The sequence below is a fragment of the Diplotaxodon limnothrissa genome, linkage group LG20, assembly GCF_057381915.1.
Source record: "Diplotaxodon limnothrissa isolate DT_005_m linkage group LG20, D_limnothrissa_male_GT1.1, whole genome shotgun sequence".
Classification (NCBI taxonomy): Eukaryota; Metazoa; Chordata; class Actinopteri; order Cichliformes; family Cichlidae; genus Diplotaxodon; species Diplotaxodon limnothrissa.
Genome location: NC_140615.1, coordinates 17311231 through 17334574, shown reverse-complemented (window position 1 = coordinate 17334574; position 23344 = coordinate 17311231). Strand labels below are relative to the sequence as shown.

Sequence of the window (23344 nt, the reverse complement as noted above, 5' to 3'; positions counted from 1 at the left end):
TGTGAAGAAGCTTAACAAATTAATTGTTGTAAGGAGAGCTGTATAGCAAATAAATGCGTTTTTTGGTTCCACTACACTTGCCTTGGTCCATCTCACTGTGTTTCCAGCCGCTAAGGGCCGCCCTGTTACAACCAGTAACCGAGAGTTTATTTTCTGCAGTGTTGTGCAAAGTATTTGAAGGGAACAAGAATTTCCCCACTTCGGTCCAAATGATCTCCCTTTATTTTGACAAATACGCTAGGATTACTGCAGCCCCCCCAGCCCGAGACTACTACTGCAGGCAATTTGACAACATTTTGCTTGTCACTTACAGGTTGGCTGTGCTCTGCAAAATAGAGGCCACTGGAAACAATGATCTCCTCAAGATGGTTGAATGAAGAATTATAACACTATCATGTTATTTTTTTCCACCCTCCTAACAGAATTTCATTACATTATGACTTTTTGTTCCAGTGACACAACACAAAACTGCAGTTTTGCGTTGTTGGGAGCTTTTAAGGACCAGCCTTGAATCTTACAGATTTGATAAGTGAAGACTGGATGTGTAGTGAACAGAGCTCGGATAATCTGGACAAATTACGCAGGCTGCATCTGCAAATCAGAACCAGCTTTAGATTTGATGCTGGCAGACAGGCATGCATGTCTCAGGGTGATTACACACTAACACATTGTGATTAATTACACACATTTTTATACATTTTATTAACAAGATTAAAAAAAACATAGAAAAAGCAACAAAAAAGATACACCAAAAGAAATATTATCTGACACTGTATTTCTCTTTCTTTTATACACAAATTCTTGTCACCAAAGCTTTGAAAATCATTAAATGTAAACACAAATAAGCAATTAGAATTCATACAGTTTAAAATAAACATGGATATCCAGATACAGTTAATATAATTAACAATATAACAATTATCATACACGTGGAAAGAAATGTTCTCACAGCATCATTTATACCATGGAAGAAAAAGAAGCTTTTCCACCATGGATTATGCAATTTCATTCTTCTTGAGGCAGTTAAGGTTAGAATGGCAAATGAAATACACAGAAAATAACATATGCAGCTAAACTATTTGGCATTGATACAGTGCATGAATACAGAAACGTGGCAACAAAGATTTCAGTGCGAATACATTGTTTAAGGCAAGACTTTACTGATTCCACTGGGAAAAGATCTCTTATGAAGCTATCCATCAACTGGTAGGTTTTGTACGAAAAAGCTCCCTAATTGTTCTTAAGTGAATAATTTCTTAGCTGATTTGAAACATGAGTGAAGATTTTAATAAGAGAAGAGAGAGACACAATCTTCCCTTACTATTTTCTTTTTCAATGCAGCAAACCTCTTCAAACCTCTTCAAAGTTCTTCTGTGCTCCAGTGCCAGTCTTTTGCTCACTTCCAAATTAACCAGTCATTTCCTACAGATGTCAGTCACCTTACCACTGCCTCCTGCATGTTTTCTCCATTCAAGGCTGGTAGTCATCATAAGAGTCTTCTGTGTGAAGAAAGAAACTTGAAAAGGATGCCGAATAAGTGAAAATGATGTCAAAGTCTCATTTGACAGAATTGGGTAATTCTGTCAAATGAGAAGTGCTTTGCAGCTTTGCATGGCTCACAGCTGAACACAGTCCACAGTGATTTAGTCACGTGCAGCTACTAAAACAAGCTGGTTTAGTTCATCTCCTTTTAAGTCAACCATTCTTTAAACCATCTGTCTTCTGATTGGCTGCACCTCATAAACGTAAGGTGTGGACAGCAGATTGGGACTTCAGCACTCTCAGCCAAAATGATCATATTACTATATAAGAAACACCACCACCACAACAACAACAACAAAAAACACACACCAGAATGTGAGAATAGAAATCCTGCCTACTGTAGCGCTCCTCTTACACCAGACAAACATGCATGTACTTACACATGTACTTCATTAGTTAACACAAAACAAAAAACAGGCCTGGATCTTCATACTCATTACATTCACAGGGTTGCATGATTAGTAGCCTTTCTCTAGCTGCTAACCTGTTTGCTGAGGAAGCATGTGGCAGCCTCCGCTGTTGTCACAAACACCCGGTGGTCCAATCTCGCCCGGCTGACCTGGTGTTCCGGGGATCCCAGATGGCCCCAGCATACCATTTTCTCCTTTGGGACCTGGGATTCCCAGCTTAGACTCACCAGGAGGTCCTGTGGATACACATTTTAAAACAGTAATACTACATTTTATTTTAGGTGCTTATCAAAACACTCATGCTACGAGACAGTCAAAAACAAGGAGTTTATCATTATTCATTATTAGCACATATAGCAACGGCTGCTTTTCCAAACAGCTGAATTCTTCAACTGGTTCACCACAGGGTTGTTGTCTCTCTCCTCTACTATATTTTTGTACACTAATGACTGTCGCAGTACACAGGCTAACAGGCATTTCATTAAATATGCAGCTTACAGTCATTGTAAGCCTTCTTCATGGTGAAGAGGATTCCCATTGGCCTGTTGTGGATGAGTTTGCTTCTTGGTGTGATCAGTCATTCTTAAAGATCAACACTTTGAAAACTAAGGACATGGTAATTGACTTCAGGAACCATTCCCCCCATTCTGCACTGACAGTAGTAAATGGTGCAGCCATTGAACTGGTGGACAGTTACAAGTATTTGGGAGTTGTTCGTTATAAGGCTCTGTCCTTTGAGTCATGTCTTGCTGCTACAGTGAAAAAGGATCAACAACGAGTGTACTTTTTAAGGAGACTGAGAGGTTTTAACTGAATGATGACCCTTTTTTATAAAGGTTTTATTGAATCTGTTTTAATGGTCTGTATCATTGCTTGGTATGGTAATGTGTGTTTGAACAATAAGACCAGACTTAGTAATCTGGGTAAAGTGGCTGGTCAGATTTCAGGGAAGTCTCAGGTCCAGCTTGTGGACTTTTATAACAGGCAAGTGCTGTGGAAGACAACCTCTGTCATGTTGTGTTCAGACCATCCTTTCTTTAATAATTTTCAGCTGCTTCCCTCAGGTCGTCAATATAAAGTGCTTGGAGTAAAGACCAAGAGACAGAGTGTCTTTTGTACCTGTTGCTATTGTCATGGATAATAATACTAAACATAAGGGTTGTTGCCATTACACATTGCGCTTTGTTGATGACAAAATTTGGGCTGTTCTCTCTGGGCTTTTTAAAAAATATATATTTATTTATTTTTTTGTGTGTGTGTTGTCTTTGTTTGTTTTTGTCTTTCTGTGTATGGACAGACTGCAAATCAACTTCCCACTGGGGACAATAAAGTTACCATTGACCATTGACATCATTTCAAGTTTGGTAACTTTGAATGTGTGTGTGCTTTTATTATGTTACTTATACAGAGGTACCTGCTAATCCCTTGACCCCTGGGTGACCCTGGACATTGGACCCTGCATCACCTTTGTCCCCAGGCACACCTTTCCTTCCTGCAGAGAGGGAAGAGACAAATCAATGTGATAACTTTGGTTAAACATCAAACTGTAAGTGATGTTTTGCTTCCAACAAACTATCTACTAAGCTTACCTTGCTCTCCTGGATATCCAGGCCTGCCAGGTGTTCCCCTTGGGCCTACACGACCCTGTGAGCCCCTCTCACCCGGTGGGCCCTTGGGCCCTGGTATTCCTGGTTCCCCTGGAGGCCCTACTGGCTCTTCAATTGGAACTGGCTTACGACCGATCTCGTTAATGAACATGTCGAGTTTTAACACCTCCTCTGAAAAAGCAAAGAATAAAAATGTTTTGGCACTCTTATTGGACTCTTCCTCACAGTGAGGAGGGCAAACAGCACTGCAGACAGTATGCATTTCTGACATGCTTGCTTTTAGAGTGCTTACTATGTACTAGTTGTTCACAGGCCTGTGTGACCAGTTGGTAGATCATAGCCATGGACTGAGGTTCTCCCTGTAAAAAAACAGAGTTACAAACTGTTTGTCCAGATAAAGTCAATTGAAAAGAAACTGAAACATTTTAGAAGGTATTTAAAAAGAAGATCAGATGCCATTACAGCTGATCTATATAAAAAAAGAAGATAATGATGATATAACACACCTTTTCTCCTCTTTCCCCTTTATTACCTGGCAAGCCCTGTAGTGTAGAGTGTAAAGATAAATAACCAGCTGTAAGGACAGGTCAGACTTTTATGTGATATTTATTTCCTAGGTCTTACCGTAGGTCCCACAGGACCTGGGGGGCCCCTTTCTCCTATAGGCCCTGGGTATCCTGGCATTCCTTGGAAACCCTGTTTAAACATGATAGATAGAATATGCTAGATGCATAAACCTACAGTGAGTCAGACACAAAGTCCTGATAGCAAACAGTTTTATTATACACAAATGCAGCTACATGATTGACTTTACTTGATAAGGTCAGGACACATAAAAGAGCAGCTCATTACACCTCACTAAGGAGGTGAAGAACAGTTTCCCAGTGGTTCCCCTTGGAATTGTTAGTCTGTTTGTCTATCAATCCCACTTCTCAAGTCCACTTTCACTTGCGTAATTAAATAACATACTACATTAGTTTTTAAAAAAGTGTACTGTGTAATATGTGTAATAACTACTTTTTCTGAGTAATGACCAAACACTGATCACAACAGAGAGGGGAAATACCTCCGACATGCACAAACATTTGACCACACAGCATGCAAATCATTTGCAACATATAACGTAACGTGCATGTAATGTCTTTGATATGTTGCTTAGCAATGGTGGTGACTCTCAAAGTGGAGCCAATGAGAATCCAATGAGTATCAATAAGAGAATTGATAAGGAATTTAATTAAAGTGATACCAATAATTGAATAGGAATTGCTAAATTGGTAACAACTTCAACCTCACTGTATAAAAAATAAAAGAACCAAATGAACAGCAGTTGAGCTGAATGTTGTTTTCTGTGTTGAACTACAGTGACCGTATTTCATTTCAAAGTTTGATTAAACAAACCCACCGGCACAATGTACATTTCAAATTCCTTTAATTTTTTTTTTTTTTTTTTTTTGTGTCCCGTTTGGATCTTTAGCCATCAGAATTGTTGTCTTAAGGCCAAGAAAGATGCCAAGCGGATTTATTTTACCAAGTGGATCATCATGGCCTTGCCATATTGGTCCATTTGATTGACCTTTATTATAATTATGAATTTATTTTATTTTCAGTTGCTACAAACGGGACAGACATGACTGGGGGATAGGACAGGGAGAGAGAATGAAAGAAAGAGAGGGAGAGAAAGAAAACCAAAGGGGAGAAGAGACGGTGAGAAGGGGGAGAAGAAAGAAAGAAAAACAAACAAAAAAAACAAAACACCTGGGTCACCTGTATGGAGAAAAAAAACAGAAGAGAAAGCAAACAACAAAGAGCAACATAATAAAAAAAACGGCACCATCACAATAAACTAGCTAGCAGTAGATATCAGTAGATACTAAATAATAAACGATATTGTGCAGCACGCAAGATAGACAGCGTACAATGTGCTTTGAGGCAGCAGCCAAGAAAGCTGTAGTCCGCGTCTGTGAATACCCGTGTGTACACCTGTGTGCATACCTGTGTGGATCAGCATGCTTGCATTCCAAAGGTTTCCATGTAACGATCTGCTAGGGAGTGTGGGGAGCCACAGCCCCGTCCTCCAGGGTATGAAGCAGGTATGGAGGAGATCAAAACTCCAGACATCCAGAGGCCCCAAGAACACAAGAGACCAAGGAAGACCAACAGAGGGGCAGCCGCGCCACTGTCCCAGTAAGAGCTGAGGAGAGTCCCAGATGAGGGCTCACTCAGCAGCCGCGGAGCAGAAGCCAGGGGGGGTTGCAGTGACGCGCCCGTGAGCTCCGCCGGCAGCCAGCTGTGCCTGAGTGACCGAGCCCCAGGCCGAGAGGCCGGGGGCACCCCACCTCCGAAGTGGCCCGAGCGAGCCCCAGGCTCCAGGCCCCGATAAGCGGCCGCCAAGGAGTGAGCCGGTGTGTACCCGGACGCCCACCCCCAGACACAAAGAACCACCAACGCACCGACACCTGAGGGAGTCCGCCACTGGCAGGGGAAGTGGTGGGTGGAGATAGGCCTCCAAACCTTGGAGGGCCTGAGATGTCCCCAGAGAGGTGGCGTCTGATACCCAACCTGACATATAGACACAGACATACAGGCACACACAGATACAAACATCCATCCCCACCCTCATGCTCTCATATGCACTTACTCCACACTCAACCAACATGGAGACAGACATAAAGAGACGCTGTACACACGATCACACTCCCCAAGCGTACTCTACGAACCGGGTCTAGGTACCCTTGCCCCTGGAGGGGGGAACTGCACCCAGACCCAGGTGGTGTTACCCTTTTCCCTGCGGTGGGGAGAGGCAGACCGCCCCGACTCCGCAGCAGCAGGGAGGCCCCACACTCCAGACCGCAGCTGGACGGCCAACTCCTCCTAGCCCCCCCGCTCCAGCAGGCCGCAGAGAACGGGGGTGAGAGAAGACTCCAAACCTCCCTCCACCCGCTCATTGTAGTGTTGATGCATGTGTGTTCTAAGGTGCAATTAAAACCCAGGAGGGCATGGAGCTACCTGCCAGAGAGCAGCAGGTAAGCACATGGTCCCTCCTGCTAGCCCTCAATGTCTACGTGTATTCAAAATTGAGAGGTGGGCAACGACGCCAGGGGTGAAGTGTACACCCTGATGGTAATTTGGACTCTGTGTATCGTGCCCACCCCCAAGATCCTATATGTATGTGTAATGAGAGTGTGAGTAATGTGAATGTCTAAGTTGTGGGATAAAATTGAGGCAGAGGCAGCCAGAAGGGGACAGGGGGGGGGGGGGGTAGCCTCCTCTGCACCCTGGTGACATACCCCTACTCCAAGGCCCTGCATGTGTGGGTGGTTGTGGTGGAGCGGGAAGAGGGAGGCAGCTGGAGATGGGGAGGGAAGGAAGGGAGGGGCAGGTGACCCCTCCCTGGGGCCAGCTCCCCCGCTGACCCCAGTAGGCACTCCCATACTCCGCGACCCGCCAGGGAAAGGGGGCCCAGGCCCATCCAGACCGGGGCCCAGCGCAGCAGCGCCCCCCGGCCCCACAGAGCCCGGGACAGTCCACCCAACCCCACCACAGAGAAAACTGCACTCACCCCACCATCCATTCATCTTCCAGACTACATAAGACAATAAACACCCAGGCTGAGATCTTCCTCCACCTCTCCTGTATCTCCCCCTCCTGCAGAGAGTTCCTGAGGAGAGGAAAGCTCCTGCAAGATGTGACAATCTCCCCCACCAGTTGAAGAGCCCCCCAGGCGGCTCGACGCACCGGCGGCACCCTGCGCCAGGGATGGGCCCCCATGCACCCACCCGCCCACAACCCCGGCAACACACAAACCAGGACCCAAGGCCCCGAGGCCCGGCCAGGGCCCCAGCCCAGAGACGGAGCGCCCCCAGAACCTCACGCCCATCCCGGACCCACCCAGGGGCAGACAGGCTACCAGGTCAGTAACCCACGTCCGTCAGCACAGACCCTCCCCTAGCCCCGCTGCACGCAGCCACGAGGAAACAGTCACCCGAGAGCCAAAAGAGCCCCCACCCGGACATGACCGCTACCCCGGGTTGAGCCCCCCAAGGAAGATGCCTCCGGGGAACCCCCCTTTAATTTTAAATATGTTCATATTGTCTATTCTTATTTAATTCACTTAATATACAGAATTCACCTGCTTGCTGCTTACATGCTACTACTGCACATTCATCTAATGTATATATTATATATGATGTTCTTCCTCCCCCCCCTTTTTTGCACAAGTCGAGGAGCGTGTCAGGTTACATTTCACTGTGTGTTATACCTGTATAACTATGCATGTGACAAATAAAGAACCTTGAACCTTGAACAAAGATACTTTGTCCTGAGAGTGGTGCTAGAGGACAGCTTGTGTAGTGTCTAAAATGGAAAAGGTTCGTTCACAGTCTAAACTGTTCCCTGATGATAAGATGCACTTTCTCAAACTCAGTGTCACTGCCCAAACTTAAAATTGGCAGCAAAGGCAAAAATGCATACAAACAGATGAAGATGTATTTACGCTTTACCCTGGGTCCAGTGATGCCGGGTGCGCCCATGTTCCCTTCCACACCTCTGATGCCCTGTGAGAGATGTAGCAGAGAGATGAGGACAGAAACAGAGCTCAGCTTGATGCATTCTGTGCTGACTGAGATCAAGCAGCTCACCTTGGCACCTGCGATTCCCTCCTCCCCTTTTTGACCTGGTGGTCCTGGTACCCCCTAGAGAGACAGAGTAGGTTGAGACAGAGAGCTGTTAGAAGCAGATGGTTAGGTTCTGGTGACTCCATTACTTCACTTTAAACTTACCTGCACTCCCGGTCGCCCAGGATCTCCCTTCTCTCCCCTTGCTCCTGGTGGACCCTAAAGAAATTAATACGAGTACGTTTTTGCACAATAAACTATCCACATGGATGCACATACATTTGTTTGGCAAAGCTTTCACCATAGTTACTGTATTGGTACACATTTAACCCTCTGGGTTCGACATTATATTATAGTATTTTTTTAATGAGTGTACGTGATGTGTTGGTTGTATGTTTGTTGTTTGTTTTGACATACTGCGAATCAACTTCCCATCAGGGACAATAAAGTTACCATTGACATTGACCATTGACAGATGGGCGAGTCCAAATGACATGGTTTGAAGTGCAGACTTCAAACTATATACCAGCTTTTAAATAGTGTTTATATCCCATCTAAAATTCGGGTTATGATAAATAATTTTCAGCATACTTTTTCCTGAGTACTGTTGTCATGTTTAGTGCAGGAAGAAACAGTAAACACTGGACTTTGTAAGGACAGTGCTTCCCTTGCAGGCAAAAAAAAAAAAAAAAACGACAAAAAACTGTGTAGCCGGACACATTAGGTTGTGCTGAAAAGAAATGTTACAAAACAAGGCAAAGTAAACCGTTTCTAAGGTGAAATATAAAGGTAAAATCCAAAGTAGTCAAACACAGCCAATTATACCCTGGACCCCAGAGGGTTAAATCTACCTTTTTGCCCTGCATTGTAATGCCTCGTGGCCCGATGCTGCCCACAGGTCCAAGGCCTCCCTCAAGTCCAGGATTTCCTGGAGGACCTACTTCTCCCTGAAAAAATAAATAAATAAATAAGAGACTAATTCAAAGAAAAGTGAGACTTACAGGTAGATGGTTCTGGTTTCAACAAACAGTCTGAGATATTATCTATGTTATGTTCTCATGTTCATGAGTCTGATTAAGTTCCCTTCCACTGTCAGTTGCGCATTGATGTAACACTCATTTATTGTGTATTGTGTATGCGTTAGTCCCAGTAGGGAAATTACTCCTCTGCATTTAACTCTTTCACCCAGTGAAGCAGTGGGCAGCCACCAATGTAGCGCCCGGGGAGCATTGTGTGGGGACGGTACCTTGCTCAGGGGTACCTCAGGGTAGCCGTTCCAACCTTCAGATCATGGGGCAAACACTCTACCTACTGAGCGATCCCTACCTACACTGTGACTGAAACTACATGGAAACAGCTGTTCAACAGCTGCATTTGTATTTTTTTAGCTGATTCTTTGCATATTTTCTTCAGGGAATATTTAATCGTTAAAAAAAAAGTAATGCCTGTTTGCTAAGTCTCCTCTTGTGGCAGGAGCAGCAGGGTTTAAGCTGTTCAACTTCTCAGGCAAAATGAGAAAAACCTGACTGTTATACACAAACTTCTAAATAAAGCCATGACTGCATCTGAAAGGTCTGAATAAAGCTTTCAGCTCACCTTTTGGCCATGTTCTCCTTTTTCACCTTTTTCGCCACGAGGGCCTGGCTTCCCCTGGGAAAGAAGACAAAGAACTGAGTGTTTAACAGTGAGGAATCATGCAACAAGTACTCTGGGTGTGTTTGAGGTGACATACAGGTGGTCCAGGGGGACCAGGAGCTCCAGGGACGTCAGAGGAACAGGTACATGTGTACGCAGGGGCAGGGCAGCTCTCCTCATCTCTCTTACACAGACACAATAATAAAGATATTAAGTGAGCAAATTTACACTGCTCTTAGAAAGGTTCTCTCAATGTTGCACCACCACTTGGTAAAAAAAATCATGACAGCTATATGATTTTTTTGTGAAATAATAAGGGTTGAAGAAAGGTGAATGTAAATATTAGCACACTGACCACTCCAGGCAGGTCACAGCAGGTATCCTCTGAAGCCCACGTGGTGTTACAGACGATTTCAAAAGACTGCAGCTGAAACTGGAAGTGATGAAGAGCACAGAACAGACATTGAATACAGGACAGAGGAAGTGATCATCCACAGTTTTTAAAGGTATGTTTAGAGTGCATTAATAGGCTGAGCTAGAATTAATATCAAAGAATGTTAAATACCGGGGCTGAGCCACTGTTAGGTCCTCGGGTCTTCACCAGTTTTCCCAGCATCTCAAATCCATCGGTGGGCAGGTTGCCTAGAGGACGGGCTGGCCTCTCACCCACGTGCTGACAGTCCACAGACAAGGATACACTCACCTGGCTAACAGAAAGGTGAACCTGCCAAATGGAAGAAAATGTGCCGTTTAGGCGTCTGAGGTCTAAGTCATCATATCTACTAACACTAACCCTACCTCACACTTTGGGAGAGTCTTCCTCTCACAGTTCAATGAAATGCAGTGGGGTTAAGTTAAATGATGATCCTAAACTGCCCATCATTAAAACAAATGTGAGAGTGGACGGTTATCTCTCTGCCAGCGACCATAGGGCGCTTCTCAGCGTAGGGTAGCCTATTTTCCTAGTTTTACATTCACCTTGTGGAAACTGCCATAGAACAGCCTGTGGACCTGTGGCTGGTCAAAGGTCAGCTCCTGCACTTCACCTCTGTAGTCCAGACTGAAGTATAACAGGTGCTTGGTGGTTGCTGCAAAAACACAAACACACAGGATAATAAGGTCATCATTTGTTATTTCCCGTAAAAGCCACAATAATGAGCTTAGGGAGGTGAGTTTACAGAAATGTGTTCACTTCTGTTCTCTGTTTTTGTTAAAGAACAATGTAGACAATTAAGGGACTGCAACAAGTCCAAAGACATGCTTCCAGTGCAGGAGGCGGGAAGGTGCAGGCAGTGTTACTCACGGTCAATCACCACTCCCATCTTTGGCTGGAAGTCATTGTCTGTGAGCTGCCAGAGAGCAAAAGGCTCCCTGGGTGTATCCTGCAGCATTCGGAAGGCAATGCTGATGGTGTGCTCTGGGGAGAAACCTGCGGGGTGGATAAACCTGGAAGGATGGCAAGACAGACCGCAAGATTCACTTTTTTCTATCACTGACTAAACACATTTCTGTGAAAGCTTACATAATTTTCCTTTCCATGCCTGAGTCTCACAAGCACAGCACAAAAAAGGACCATGTGATGTTAGGGTTGGCTTATGAGACATGCTACAAAAATTTTGAAAAGCATTGCATTAGTGTCTATGTCAGTGAACTGGTGTTTACTCAAATTAAAATACAATGACAAAGAAAAGGTGGAGGACTGAAAGAAATTCTCACTTGGTGCTCTGTGTCAGTTGGACGTCTCTGTACAGAGTGTAGGTGGGGAGCGTGTTGAAGACAAAAGGCTCGGCTGCCACTCCCTCCACCGATGAGTGAGCTCTCTGAGTCAGACCAAAGGCTTCCATCATGTTGAACCCTAAACCAGCACAAACGTAACAGAAACACAGTGTGGTGCTTCCTTCGTAGTTGTTGTTGTTTGTTTTGTTTTTTTTAAGTTTCAGTTTAAAGGGAGGACAGCGTGTCTCACCTTTAACAATGCTGTTTCTGATGGTGACTTCAGGGCACACTGCAACACAAGAGTGTAAAAGTAGGCAAAAGTACTGCTGTATGCTCGGGTTTTATTCAAAAACAGTGTGTGCACACAGTCAAAGGAGCTTGCAAAGAAAAGCGTCTGGACTTCTTTAAGTTACTTGAAGTATACGATTCAAATGAATTGAATCGTATACTTCGTATACTTCAAGTAACTTAAAGAAGTCCAGACGCTTTTCTTTGCAAGCTCCTTTGACTACGATGACCTGGATGACTGAGAACCTTCACAGACACAGTGTGTGCACACACCAACTTCCTTAGAAATATTTCTTAGAAAACTTATTGTTTACAATTTAAAAACAAACGTGATCTCCATCGTATTAAAAAGCTTTGCATATCAGCACCACAGTCATTAAAAAACTATGCCCATTCTTACCAGAGGTCAACACTTTCACTTAATTTCTTTTTATATTAATCTTGAAGTTATTGTTTATTCCACAACTTGCTTCCGGTATGATGGCGCCTGTGTTTGGCTTCGCCGCTGCCGGGTGCAGTTTGTCACGTTCTATCGTCGTGTTTTTTTTCTCTACTCTGCTGTTTTTTATTTGTATCAATGATGTTCTGGCTGCCTTGGTTTATGATCGTTTGACGCTGTTATCAATCCGATCTTCAATGATGGCCCAAGATGTTCCATCTTCCTCCTCCTTTGGCACTTTCTATTCTCCGCACTTTCCCCCGCACTCCTTTGGCACTTTTCATCTACCGCCAGTGGCTGGATCCTCGGCCAGCGTTCTCAGCGTTCCCCGTAGTTCACGGAGAAGAAGAGGAAGGAGATCAGGTATCCAGGTGAAGCTTAGGCTTTTCTGGCGGCGGGGGCTGATTGGAAAGCGATGTCGTGCGGGTTTTGTTACCTACGCTCAAAACAGCTCCATAGAGAGGAATTTGTTCTCCACGGCCCTGCTTGGATATACAGGGCCTGGCTCTCCGAGACCGTGCTACCTCAGAAGGGTTCAATCCAGACTCTCCTGTTGACTGGCTTTTCATCCCCTCGGTGAGTGGAATATACGAACGTGAAGGCTCTAACCTCGAGTATTTACGTCCTTTAACTCGAGCTTCTCCTAATAATGATGCTCTCACCCCGCTGACTATGGCGCTCTTTAATGCCCGATCTTTGACTAATAAATCGTTTGTGCTTAACGATTTTATTGCTTCTAATAATCTGGACTTCCTGCTTCTGACCGAGACCTGGCAGCGGGGCTTGGACTATTCGTCTCTTATTGAAATGTGCCCAAATGGCTTTTCTGTCATCAGCCAGCCTCGGGGTTCTGGTCGTGGAGGAGGTCTCGCGGTGGCATTTCAGAGCCGTTTCAACTGCCGTTCAGTGAAAGTTGGACACTTTCTTTCTTTTGAATTGCAGCTCATTAAAATCGGTAGTAAGGATCCTTTTTACTGTGCTGTGGTGTATCGTCCACCCGGCCCTAACAGCTTGTTTTTAGCGGAGTTTAGCGACTTCCTGTCCTCTACTATGAGGTTGTCCAAATTGCTTTTAGTGGGGGATTTTAATATACATGTTGATGATGAGTCCGACCTGTTTGCCAGAGGTTTTATCAAAATTATGGATTCTTTTCATTTTACCCAGCATGTGTCCGGCCCCACACATAACAAAGGTCACACACTGGACCTTGTCTTTACCTTGGGTTTGAATATTGATTGTATTTGTTCTAAGGAGATTTTTATCTCTGACCATTATTGTATTCTTTTTAACATGTCTTTTCATGAGCCTATGTCTCCTGTTCACCGGACAGTTATGTCGCGCATTATAAATTCCTCCACAGCACAGAAGTTCTCAGATGCTTTTAATTTAACACTATCCCCACAAAACGGTGTTGATTTCTCAACAGATCTATTTAATGATCATTGTCTTTCGATCTTAGATGAAATCTGTCCGGTTAAAATGAGACCTGTGCCTGTTTCCAAGTCCCTACCTTGGCTAAATGACAACATCCGCTCTATAAAACGTGATTGTCGTAAAGCTGAGCGGTTATGGAGGAGAACTCATTTAAATGTTCATCTCCTTTACTTAAAGGATCTTTTAGCCTCTTTTAACAATGCAATTAGAGATGCGAGGGCTGCTTATTTTTCTCATCTGGTTGCAAAGAGCAGAGGTAATCCTAAGGTATTATTTGACACTATTACTGATATCATTACTCCTGCTCCACCTGCTGCCATTATTTCTTCTAATGAAGACTGCGAAACATTTCTTGCTTTCTTTTTAGAAAAAATTAGCAATATAAGTAAAAAATTGTCCCCATCAGCATCTGCACTGTCAGTTCCCACGCCAGTTCGGCCTGTTGTTTTAGAAAGATTTTTACCTGTTTCACTATCCGAGCTGGAAAAATAGTTAGTGCAACAAAAGTATCCTCTTGTTCACTCGACATTTTACCCGCATCGTTATTCAAAAATGTCTTTTACTCTATTGGTCCCTGTATGCTCACTATAATTAACACCTCTTTGGGATCTGGCAAAGTCCCTGCTTATTTTAAAACTGCTGTTATACACCCCCTGTTAAAAAAGCCTATGCTGGACCCATCTCTCACTAGCAACTACAGACCGATCTCAAAAATACCATTAATTGCTAAGATTTTAGAGAAGATTGTGGCTAAGCAGCTTACAGCAGTTTTAGACAAACATAATATCTTTGACAAATTTCAGTCTGGCTTTCGTAGAGCTCATTCTACTGAAACAGCCCTTCTTAGAGTTTCCAATGACATTCTGATGCAAAACGATGCAGGTAAGTGTTCTGTACTCCTAATGTTGGATCTCACGTCGGCCTTTGACACCGTTGACCATTATATTTTGCTTGATAGGCTGAAATACTGGGTCGGTGTATCTGGGTCTGCCTTAGAGTGGTTCTCCTCGTATCTCTGTGAACGATACTCTTCTGTGGCAGTTTCTAAGTACAGGTCATCTTCTACGTCCCTGTCCTTTGGTGTGCCACAAGGTTCTGTGCTGGGGCCCTTATTGTTTTTAATTTATTTACTTCCTCTCCAGCATATTTTGAGCCCTTTTGAGGATATTTGTTACCACTGCTACGCAGACGACATCCAACTATATATATATCTTTTAAACCTGAAGATGCTTCTAAGCTGCGGATTTTAAATGTGTGTCTGGAAACCATCAAAAGTTAGATGGCTGACAACTTCCTCCAACTAAATGAAAATAAAACTGAAGTCCTTGTATGTGCTCCAGACAGACATGTACCCAGCATAATGAATGCTCTTGGTCCCCTTTCAACGTTTGTGAAATCGTCTATCAGGAACCTAGGAATAACCTTCGATCCTGCTCTTACATTGGATATTCACGTCAAATCTCTGGTTCGGTCTTGCTTCTATCATTTAAGAAATATTTCTAAATTGAGCCCCATAATATCTCATACTGAACTGGAGATTGTTATTCATGCTTTTATTTCATCACGACTGGACTATTGCAATTCACTGTTCACATGTCTAAACAAAAGTTCCCTGGAGCGTCTGCAGATTGTCCAAAATGCTGCAGCAAGGCTTCTGACAAAAACATCGAAATACTCTCATGTAACACCGTTGCTTATACAGCTGCACTGGCTCCCTGTCGAATTCAGAGTCCACTTTAAGATTCTGGTTCTGACATTTAAGGCTCTTCAAGAACAAGCACCATCATACATCATTGAACTCTTACAGCCCTATGCCCCTAGTAGGTCTCTGAGGTCTTGTGGTCAGGGCCTACTTGTTATTCAGTATACGAGACTGAAAACTAGGGGTGATCGAGCTTTTGCTACTGTGGCCGCCAGACTGTGGAATTCTCTTCCTCAGAACTTAAGATCTGCTGATTCACTGATTACTTTTAAAAAACAGCTAAAAACACATCTTTTTAAAATTGCATTTTGTTAACTTTTGACTGTACTTTGTCTTTTTAATCTGTTCCTATACCTTGTAAAGCACTTTGTGATCTTTTATCTAGAAATGTGCTATATAAATAAAAGTTTACTTACTTACTTACTTAACTGCCCGATTATCAAATGGGCCCCTCCTTCCTTCTTTTATTCTGGTTTGTCATTCTTCACCTTTAAACATATTCTAGGTTAAACGTTTATTATTATTATTATTGTCTAATATTATTATTATTCAATTTTTTTCTTTGTGTTTTTGTAATTTCACCACAATCTACCTCAATACCGCATTTATATCTAAAAATATGGAAACACGCTAGCTGTGAATAGCTGGTGTGCACATGTCTATTTACAGTGATTCAGTCACTAACATGCAGTAGTAACAATAACAGTGTCTAGTGCACATGGTCCGTGAATCCGGTGGTAACTTTGACGGCACCCCTCTGATTTTTGTGCGCATACAGGTAAATGATAGTGTTGGTGAAAACTGATTGCTGCACAGGACTGGAACATATTATTGGTGGGCTATTGCCTTTCAGCTGGAGTTTGATTCATGCAAAGACAGAAACACACACACACACACACACACACACACACACACACACACACACACACACTGTGACTGGGGAATCTGCTGAACTCGTGTGTTAAATTCAGCCCAAAATATTTCATAGGCTACTCAGAAGAAGTTGAAGATAAAGTATACGTGGATCTAAAGATTTACCTTCATTGTGGATAGGGTACATCCGGGGATGGATGGCAATTCGGGCTGGAGCTGCAGCTGTAATAAAATTGCATTGAAATTATTTATATAGAATAATATATTACTGTTCATACATAAACTCTGAATTAAATTAGTTTTTGTGTTTGCTGGCCAATGATCATCTGTGTTTCTGAGAACATGTCAGACCTGTGGGATGGAGGATGGAGACTGCCGGGCCCTCTGCTGAGCCGAGAAGAGAGTGCACACTGATGCGATACAGAGTCTCAGGTTCCAGATCAGTGAAACAGTGGCTTCTGCTGGACTTACTCACAACTTCTTGCTTTGATTGCTTGTCTATGCACACATGCACGACAGAGTAAATTGCCAGCAATCACTGTATGTTCTGTTACAACTAATAACTCACATATAATATATTTATATTATATATATATAATTATTTTCATATAAATTATGAAAATAATTTCATATTTTTTGGATGTTTGTCACACTTAAATATTTCAGATGATGAAAAACATTTAAATTAGACAAAGATAACACAAGTAAACACAAAATGCAGTTGCTAAATGAAGGGGTTAATAATTAAGGGAAAAAACCCTCCAAAGCAGGTAGACAGCAGCAATTCATGGTTCTATTTACCGCAGCAAGTCTTCTAGGTCCTGAAGCAGAAAAACAGCTCCAGATAATACATTACCACCACCATGCCATATCAAAAAGCACCACTGAACGACACAGGAAATCATTCGGTCTGCATCCCAAGTCTGCAATTAATCAGGCCTGAGTGTGTTTAGTGAAACTCAACTCAGCTTTCCAAAAAATGTAGTTAGTTACAGTTAATTCATGATTTAACAAGAGGGGCAATCTTTTTTTTTTTTCCACAGGACCAGGGAGGTTTTCCTAATCTATGAAATCATCATTTAAAAACTGCATTTTGTATTTACTTGTCTTATCTTTCTTCTAATATTAAAATTTGTTTGATGATGCAAAACACTAGGAAATCAGGAAGGGGGCAAACACCTTTTCACATCACTGTAGACATGATTACAGAATACCTTTTACATCCTGGATTACAATACGATATCCATCAACGGCAGATACTGGTCTCCATGACACACAGATACTGGAGTGGTCTGACCTGACCACACTCGCACTGCTTACCCGCAAAGTGGCTAGAGAGACAGAAAAAAAGGAAGAAAACAAGCAAAAAACAAAAAAAAAACAAAGCCAAAGAATGTCATCTGCACACTAGCATGGACAATAAACGTAGACACAGTGCACCCAGTAATTTTTGAACTTACAACCAAGTATCAAGAGCAGTACTGGTATTGTACTGGTACTGGCTGCTGTCTCATTGTTCAGAGAGCCCATCATTATGCAGAGAAAGGAATCTGCGTCTCTGGACCAAAATGACTGTACGTGTAGTGCTGTAGAAACAATACTGCCCAAAAACATATGCATATCCCTCCTGTAAGGGTAAAGTAATGGGACATTTGCACTTTTTGCATGTAAACCTGTCGCTCTTCACTGGAAGTTGCACTTGAGCTGTCTTGACATCTTTCCCTTGTTTGACTCACCAGTTTTGCCCTGAGCTGAACCGCTGCCTCCTTCTCTGTTGTGGTACTCAGCAGTGACCAAGATGCTGTAGCGCGTATCTGGCTGCAGTGACTCCAGCATCACCTGCTTCTCTCCACCAGGGACCAGCACCTGCAGAGAACAAACAACACTATCATCCCAACACAGTCAGAACTCATTTAAAGTTTTGGGACTTATGGAATTTCTGGAATTCTGACACATGACAGCCGGCTGAAGCCCAGAAGAGGTGAAGATGTAATGACTACGACCCACTCACAGTGTGATCCTGGCTATCAGCTCCAGTCAATGCTGTGTAGGACACGCGATACTGGAGGACATGAGCATTGGGAGGTACCCAACTGATCACCATGCTGACGGCAGTCTCATCAGAAACCGTGAGGCTGGTTGGGCCTCCACCAGACACTGCAGCAACATCATAGAAGAGATAAAGTACCACAGCTAACGACACTTAACCCTCACTTTGTTCCTTTATAGGAGGAAATTATTTTGGCAGCAAAGCAAAGTGTTTTTTAGACAATAAATGTAAAGTATAACAGAGAATTTGATACTTTGATTTGATACTTTAACCTCACTACATTTATTTCATAGCTCAGAGTTCTAGTTACTCAAAGATGAGAATTTAGATGTGAAATTTAACCTTTAAGTGACTAGTACTTTGAGAACTGCCATCAATTACACAATGAAGTTCATTTACTTACAGGTTATTGTAGTAGTAATGCTATATTGTACAGAATATGACACGAAGGGCTGCTGACCACAGAAAAGTAAAAGGTAACTGGGCCTAAAGACTAACAGGAGAAAAACAAAGCTTTCTGTGATTCTATGATTTTTTTTCTGTGTTTTTGTGGTAATCTTGGATATCTTAGGTTGTCTCATTACTGTCACATATGTCCTATCATTAAAACACTGGCTTCTAACAACTAACAGTGTCTCAAAAATAATGTAATAAATAAACAAATAATATGGATGCATGACTCAAATGCATGACTTTTAACTTGTGTATTTTTTAGGCTGAACACTGCTGCTAATGTGACTAAGGTAAATGGTTTCATCAGGCTCGCCCTTCCTGAGTTTGAGAAATGCTCAGGATCAGAAAATGTGTGACTCACAGGTGCTGTAGCGTATGGCCACAGCTTCACTCTGAGCTCCATCTCCATAGAGTGCAGACAGTGAAATCTGATACTCTTTATCATCCTCCACCCCTCCAAGAACTGCTCCTTCACTGTCACCACTCATACGCAGCTGAAATACACAGCAGGGACACACAGGACAACAGTTTATATCGTATTTTTTAATTCATAATATGTACTCCAGCAATCCAATAATTTTCCCCACCTGTCTCAGGTCGCCTCCACTTAGGGAGATCCACTTAATGAGGTAAGAAACAACATCATCAGCTGCAGCTTCCCAGCGCACCATGATGTCACTGTCTGAGAAATTAGTTACCCTAAGGTCTGAAGGAGGAGGCACCTTCACTAGAAGAAAAGAATAATGTGTATGGAAATTTAAAAAAAGAGAGAGACAGCTACATTATGACATTTCTCATTATTAATCAATAACATTTACAGTACTGTGCAAAAGCCTTGAGCCAAATGCTGAAGTATTTCTTTGGACATTATCTGTTTTTTCACTCCTTTTTAGGCTAGTTTTTGTACCTGACCATTTTCTGAGGAATGCTTTGTTTTGTTTTGTTTGTGGAACCACTCAGCACTGACCTACCAATCATTCAAGAATTTAAAAGCATCTAACGCAATTGATGAACCAATACTGTGTCTGCACATAACAGAACACTTGGGAAAGAACCGATTTTTAATCTTTAAGCACTTTTTTACTAGCAGCCTGCAACAAAAACACACCATTTATTCCCATTTCCTCAGTTCAATCTATGGAAAAAGAGCAAAGATAGCAAAGATTGCATCAACAAGTTTATACCCAAAAAACTATTAATAAAAAAGACAACATGAAGTCAGTTTGATCTAACAAATGTAGCCTAAGGTGATGCCTTCATGCCAAAAACAAATATTTTGTCTCACGTGTGGTGACGTTACTGGTGAGCGCTGCAGACAGGCCTTGTGCGTAGTGAGACTGAACAGAAATGAGGTATCTGGAAAGAGAGGAAAGGTTCTGCACCAGCACTGAGTTCACTCCTGTCACTTCCACCTGGAAGGATATTTAATATATATCAATGACTGACATGGCTGAGGCAGCATTTCATTTATCAAACATTTTGAACTGTTAATGCAGTAAATGGGACAGAGTACAGAAGCTTCTGTACATTAGTCTAAAGTACAGAAGCTACACTTTACTTTATTAACTTTACTAAACCATTAACTATCAGAGAGAAACTGCATGACTGCAAACATGACTCACTTGTCATATCAGCCTATTTGGAGCACAACACTGTGGCGGTGGTAAATTACAAGTGGTAATTTAGTACTTGGCAACAAGATGTCAGACCTCCAATAAAGCACAATTCTTTGCACAATATTCAAGAAAACTGTCCCCACTAAAGATGGAAACATCTTTCATTACTTGAGGCACAACCACACCATAGAGTACAACCAGGTTAAACAAATGACTCCACTGAGCATCACTAGTTAGACTCCATATGGCAGGAAGAGCACACTTTTACTGATGAGTTACCAATGGTAGTAAAAGTGAGCTTTTAGAAACTGGTTAAAAAACTTGAACCCAGATACAACATGCCATTTTATTAGGTGCTAATGAAATTGAAATTGTGTAGTCTCCTGAAGAGTTACAAGGCTAAGTTACCTATCCTTTAAGACTGGCTTGTTTGGGAAGGTACCTGCTTGACATCACTGCCGTGGTTGGTGCTGTAGGTGATTCTATGGCCGGGGACATCCCCAGCCCCGGGCACCCAGCTCACCTTCATCATACTGTGGGTGACCATCGGGAACTGAACACTCAGTGGTGTTGGGAGGGGGACTGCAAAGTAAAAAACGAAAGCAGAAGAACTTTGAAAGTGCACTCAAGTGTACTGAAGTAACTTTGGAAAGGTACAGTTACCAATGTCTATATTACAGAAGGCTGATCTTTGACCATTTTAGCAGAGGAAACAATGGTAGAGTGCAGAACGGTGGAGAAGGAGAAACGTTAAAATAGGAAATCATAAAGACACAGTGTAAGTGAAAGTGAAAAATCCGGTCTTAGACTGTTTAGATAATGTCTCACATGTGGTGGTAACAGCAGTGACAGGGTCGCTGGGTTCCTCCTCATAAAGCGCATAAAGAGTGACAGAGTAGTCTGTGGCTGGCAGTAATCCTGCCAGCTCCACCACAGTTTGTTCTGCACCAAATTTCTCCTGCAAATACAGAAACAACATCATTCATCCATCTCATTACTGAGCGCAGTGCTTTGTACTGGGACTGTATCTGCCAACATTAGTGTAAGGCTGAACACTGATGTTGTGATGTGGTAATAGGCCACTAGCAGTCAGTAGTCTAAAATGACGGTGAGTTATTGAAGATGAATGTTTAGGAACAATAAGCTGCAATTACAAGGTATTACTTTTTTCTGTATCATTAACCAGCAGCAAAATATAGTCAACACATTCTGTCATCACCTCCTTGGCATCATCAGGCTCTCCGTGGCTGAGTGCTGAGTACAGGATCAAGTACTGTGTTGCGCCGGGTGCAGCACCCCAACTCACTTGCAATGTGCTGTAAGATGAAGGAGTCACTTTCAAGTTGGCAGGCATGGCCAGTGGCACTAAGAGGAAAACAGACATGTCTTTGTAGTATACACACTTTTGAGTACTTTGTTTGCTGAGTACACATGGTGTGTAAAGTAACAGTGACAGCAACCAAACTTCCATGGGTGTAGCTTTAACTTTAACTCCTTTAAATAATGAATCACATGTGTAACTGTACTATTATAACCTCACTATGATGCTTGTAGTATATGTATGTTTTTTTCCCTAGATGAGTTATTCAATCTGGATGAAACTTACTATATAAACTGCCCAGGGTACCAGTATTATTAATATCTATATAGCTTTAGGGAATTCTTTTTATAACACTAAAAGCTGTTTTTGCCAACTCACTATATAAGTGATATAATGAAAATAACATTTGACTGTTCCTTGTTATCAGCAGAATATAATTTAAGGGAATTCTGCTGACTACAGCAACTTCATACTTACTGATACTGTAGCACCTATGACAAAATTACCACATTTCATAAAGGATGGAGCTGGAATTACTCTACATTTGTGCTAACTTTCTATACCTATCAATCTTTAGCACCTTTAACACTGATGCTAGTCTTACATGTTGTGACAGTCCCTCTGAGCGCTAAGCCTACGTTGTCCTCATACACGGGAAAGATAGAGACGTGGTACAGAGTTTGAGAGGAGAGGCCTTCCAGCAGCACAACAGATTCTGAGCCAGGTAACACCACCTGGAAACAAAGCACTGCTTAGACTAATAGTCTGAAAACATATCATACATAAGACGTGACATACATATGATCGATCCGACAACTAAACCCAAAGAATATGTAGCAGCACTGGATAGTATTTGCTGTTCCTCTAAACAAGGATCTTATTGTTGCTGGACAGACATAGCACATGTTACATGTTCTACACATTCTGGGGGTTTTTATACCTTATGAATCATCTAGGAATATACATATATACATCTAGGAATTTTTGTAATAGCAGTGAAGTTCATTTCTGGACCTGGAAATTGTAAAATCTTCACATTGACAGTTGAGATTTGTTTACATAACCATCCTTGTGCTTTAAACCCATATGGCAACAGTGCCTGTGAACCAAGCAGCAGCCTCTGTGGCTAGAAAGTGAAAGTGAATGCTCCAACCCCAGAACTGAAGTCCAAATAGCAACATGAGACAGGCTTCAAAACAGGGGAAAAAAACCTTGTATATCAAAAATGAACAGACCACGATATCATCCACAGCTCAGGAGAGGCCTAGCAAACAGTTACAGGTTAAAACCGCCTTTTTTCACATTCATCTCTCAGTCAAGTAATGTAGAACTTTAAACCACATTCACATTCATAACAGGAAATAAGTCAGAGGCTGAAATGTTTTATGTATCAGACAGTAAACAATGCTTTTTAATAAGGAGTTAATAGGATACTTTTAAAGTCAGGTGGTTGCTCTTTTGTTATGTTCAACATTTAGCTAGCCCCTACCAGCATTAACATTTATGCCTCAGCTCAACCTTCTCATCCAGATATGATCACAACCATATTAAAACAATCACAAAGATACCAATAGCAAAAATGCTAAACTTGATGTAGAGTGGTGCCTAACCCCATTTTTATTTACAGCATGTGAAAAGAGGCAAG

At 42.4% G+C, this 23344-nt stretch overlaps 1 protein-coding gene across 1 annotated transcript in view; it reads right to left on the bottom strand.

Moving 5' to 3' along the window:
- Positions 1-898: 898 nt before the first annotated feature.
- The window catches only part of LOC146610756 (collagen alpha-1(XX) chain-like), a 42337-nt gene continuing 19891 nt past the window's right edge, over positions 899-23344 (bottom strand). The window contains exons 12-42 of the mRNA XM_085344154.1: positions 22304-22433; positions 21598-21743; positions 21207-21336; positions 20821-20960; positions 20048-20174; positions 19350-19489; positions 19124-19256; positions 18271-18416; positions 17996-18125; positions 17474-17590; positions 16611-16757; positions 16425-16481; positions 11774-11812; positions 11524-11662; positions 11111-11253; positions 10786-10895; positions 10373-10531; positions 10163-10240; positions 9905-9991; positions 9769-9822; positions 9024-9119; positions 8338-8391; positions 8197-8250; positions 8059-8112; positions 4184-4255; positions 4066-4101; positions 3852-3918; positions 3542-3730; positions 3367-3444; positions 2027-2188; positions 899-1499 (exon numbers count right to left, since the gene is read on the bottom strand). Coding sequence (XP_085200280.1) covers positions 1471-1499; positions 2027-2188; positions 3367-3444; positions 3542-3730; positions 3852-3918; positions 4066-4101; positions 4184-4255; positions 8059-8112; positions 8197-8250; positions 8338-8391; positions 9024-9119; positions 9769-9822; positions 9905-9991; positions 10163-10240; positions 10373-10531; positions 10786-10895; positions 11111-11253; positions 11524-11662; positions 11774-11812; positions 16425-16481; positions 16611-16757; positions 17474-17590; positions 17996-18125; positions 18271-18416; positions 19124-19256; positions 19350-19489; positions 20048-20174; positions 20821-20960; positions 21207-21336; positions 21598-21743; positions 22304-22433 — 3243 coding nt within the window. The 3' untranslated portion in view covers positions 899-1470. The remainder of the gene's footprint in view (positions 1500-2026; positions 2189-3366; positions 3445-3541; positions 3731-3851; positions 3919-4065; positions 4102-4183; positions 4256-8058; positions 8113-8196; positions 8251-8337; positions 8392-9023; positions 9120-9768; positions 9823-9904; positions 9992-10162; positions 10241-10372; positions 10532-10785; positions 10896-11110; positions 11254-11523; positions 11663-11773; positions 11813-16424; positions 16482-16610; positions 16758-17473; positions 17591-17995; positions 18126-18270; positions 18417-19123; positions 19257-19349; positions 19490-20047; positions 20175-20820; positions 20961-21206; positions 21337-21597; positions 21744-22303; positions 22434-23344) is intronic.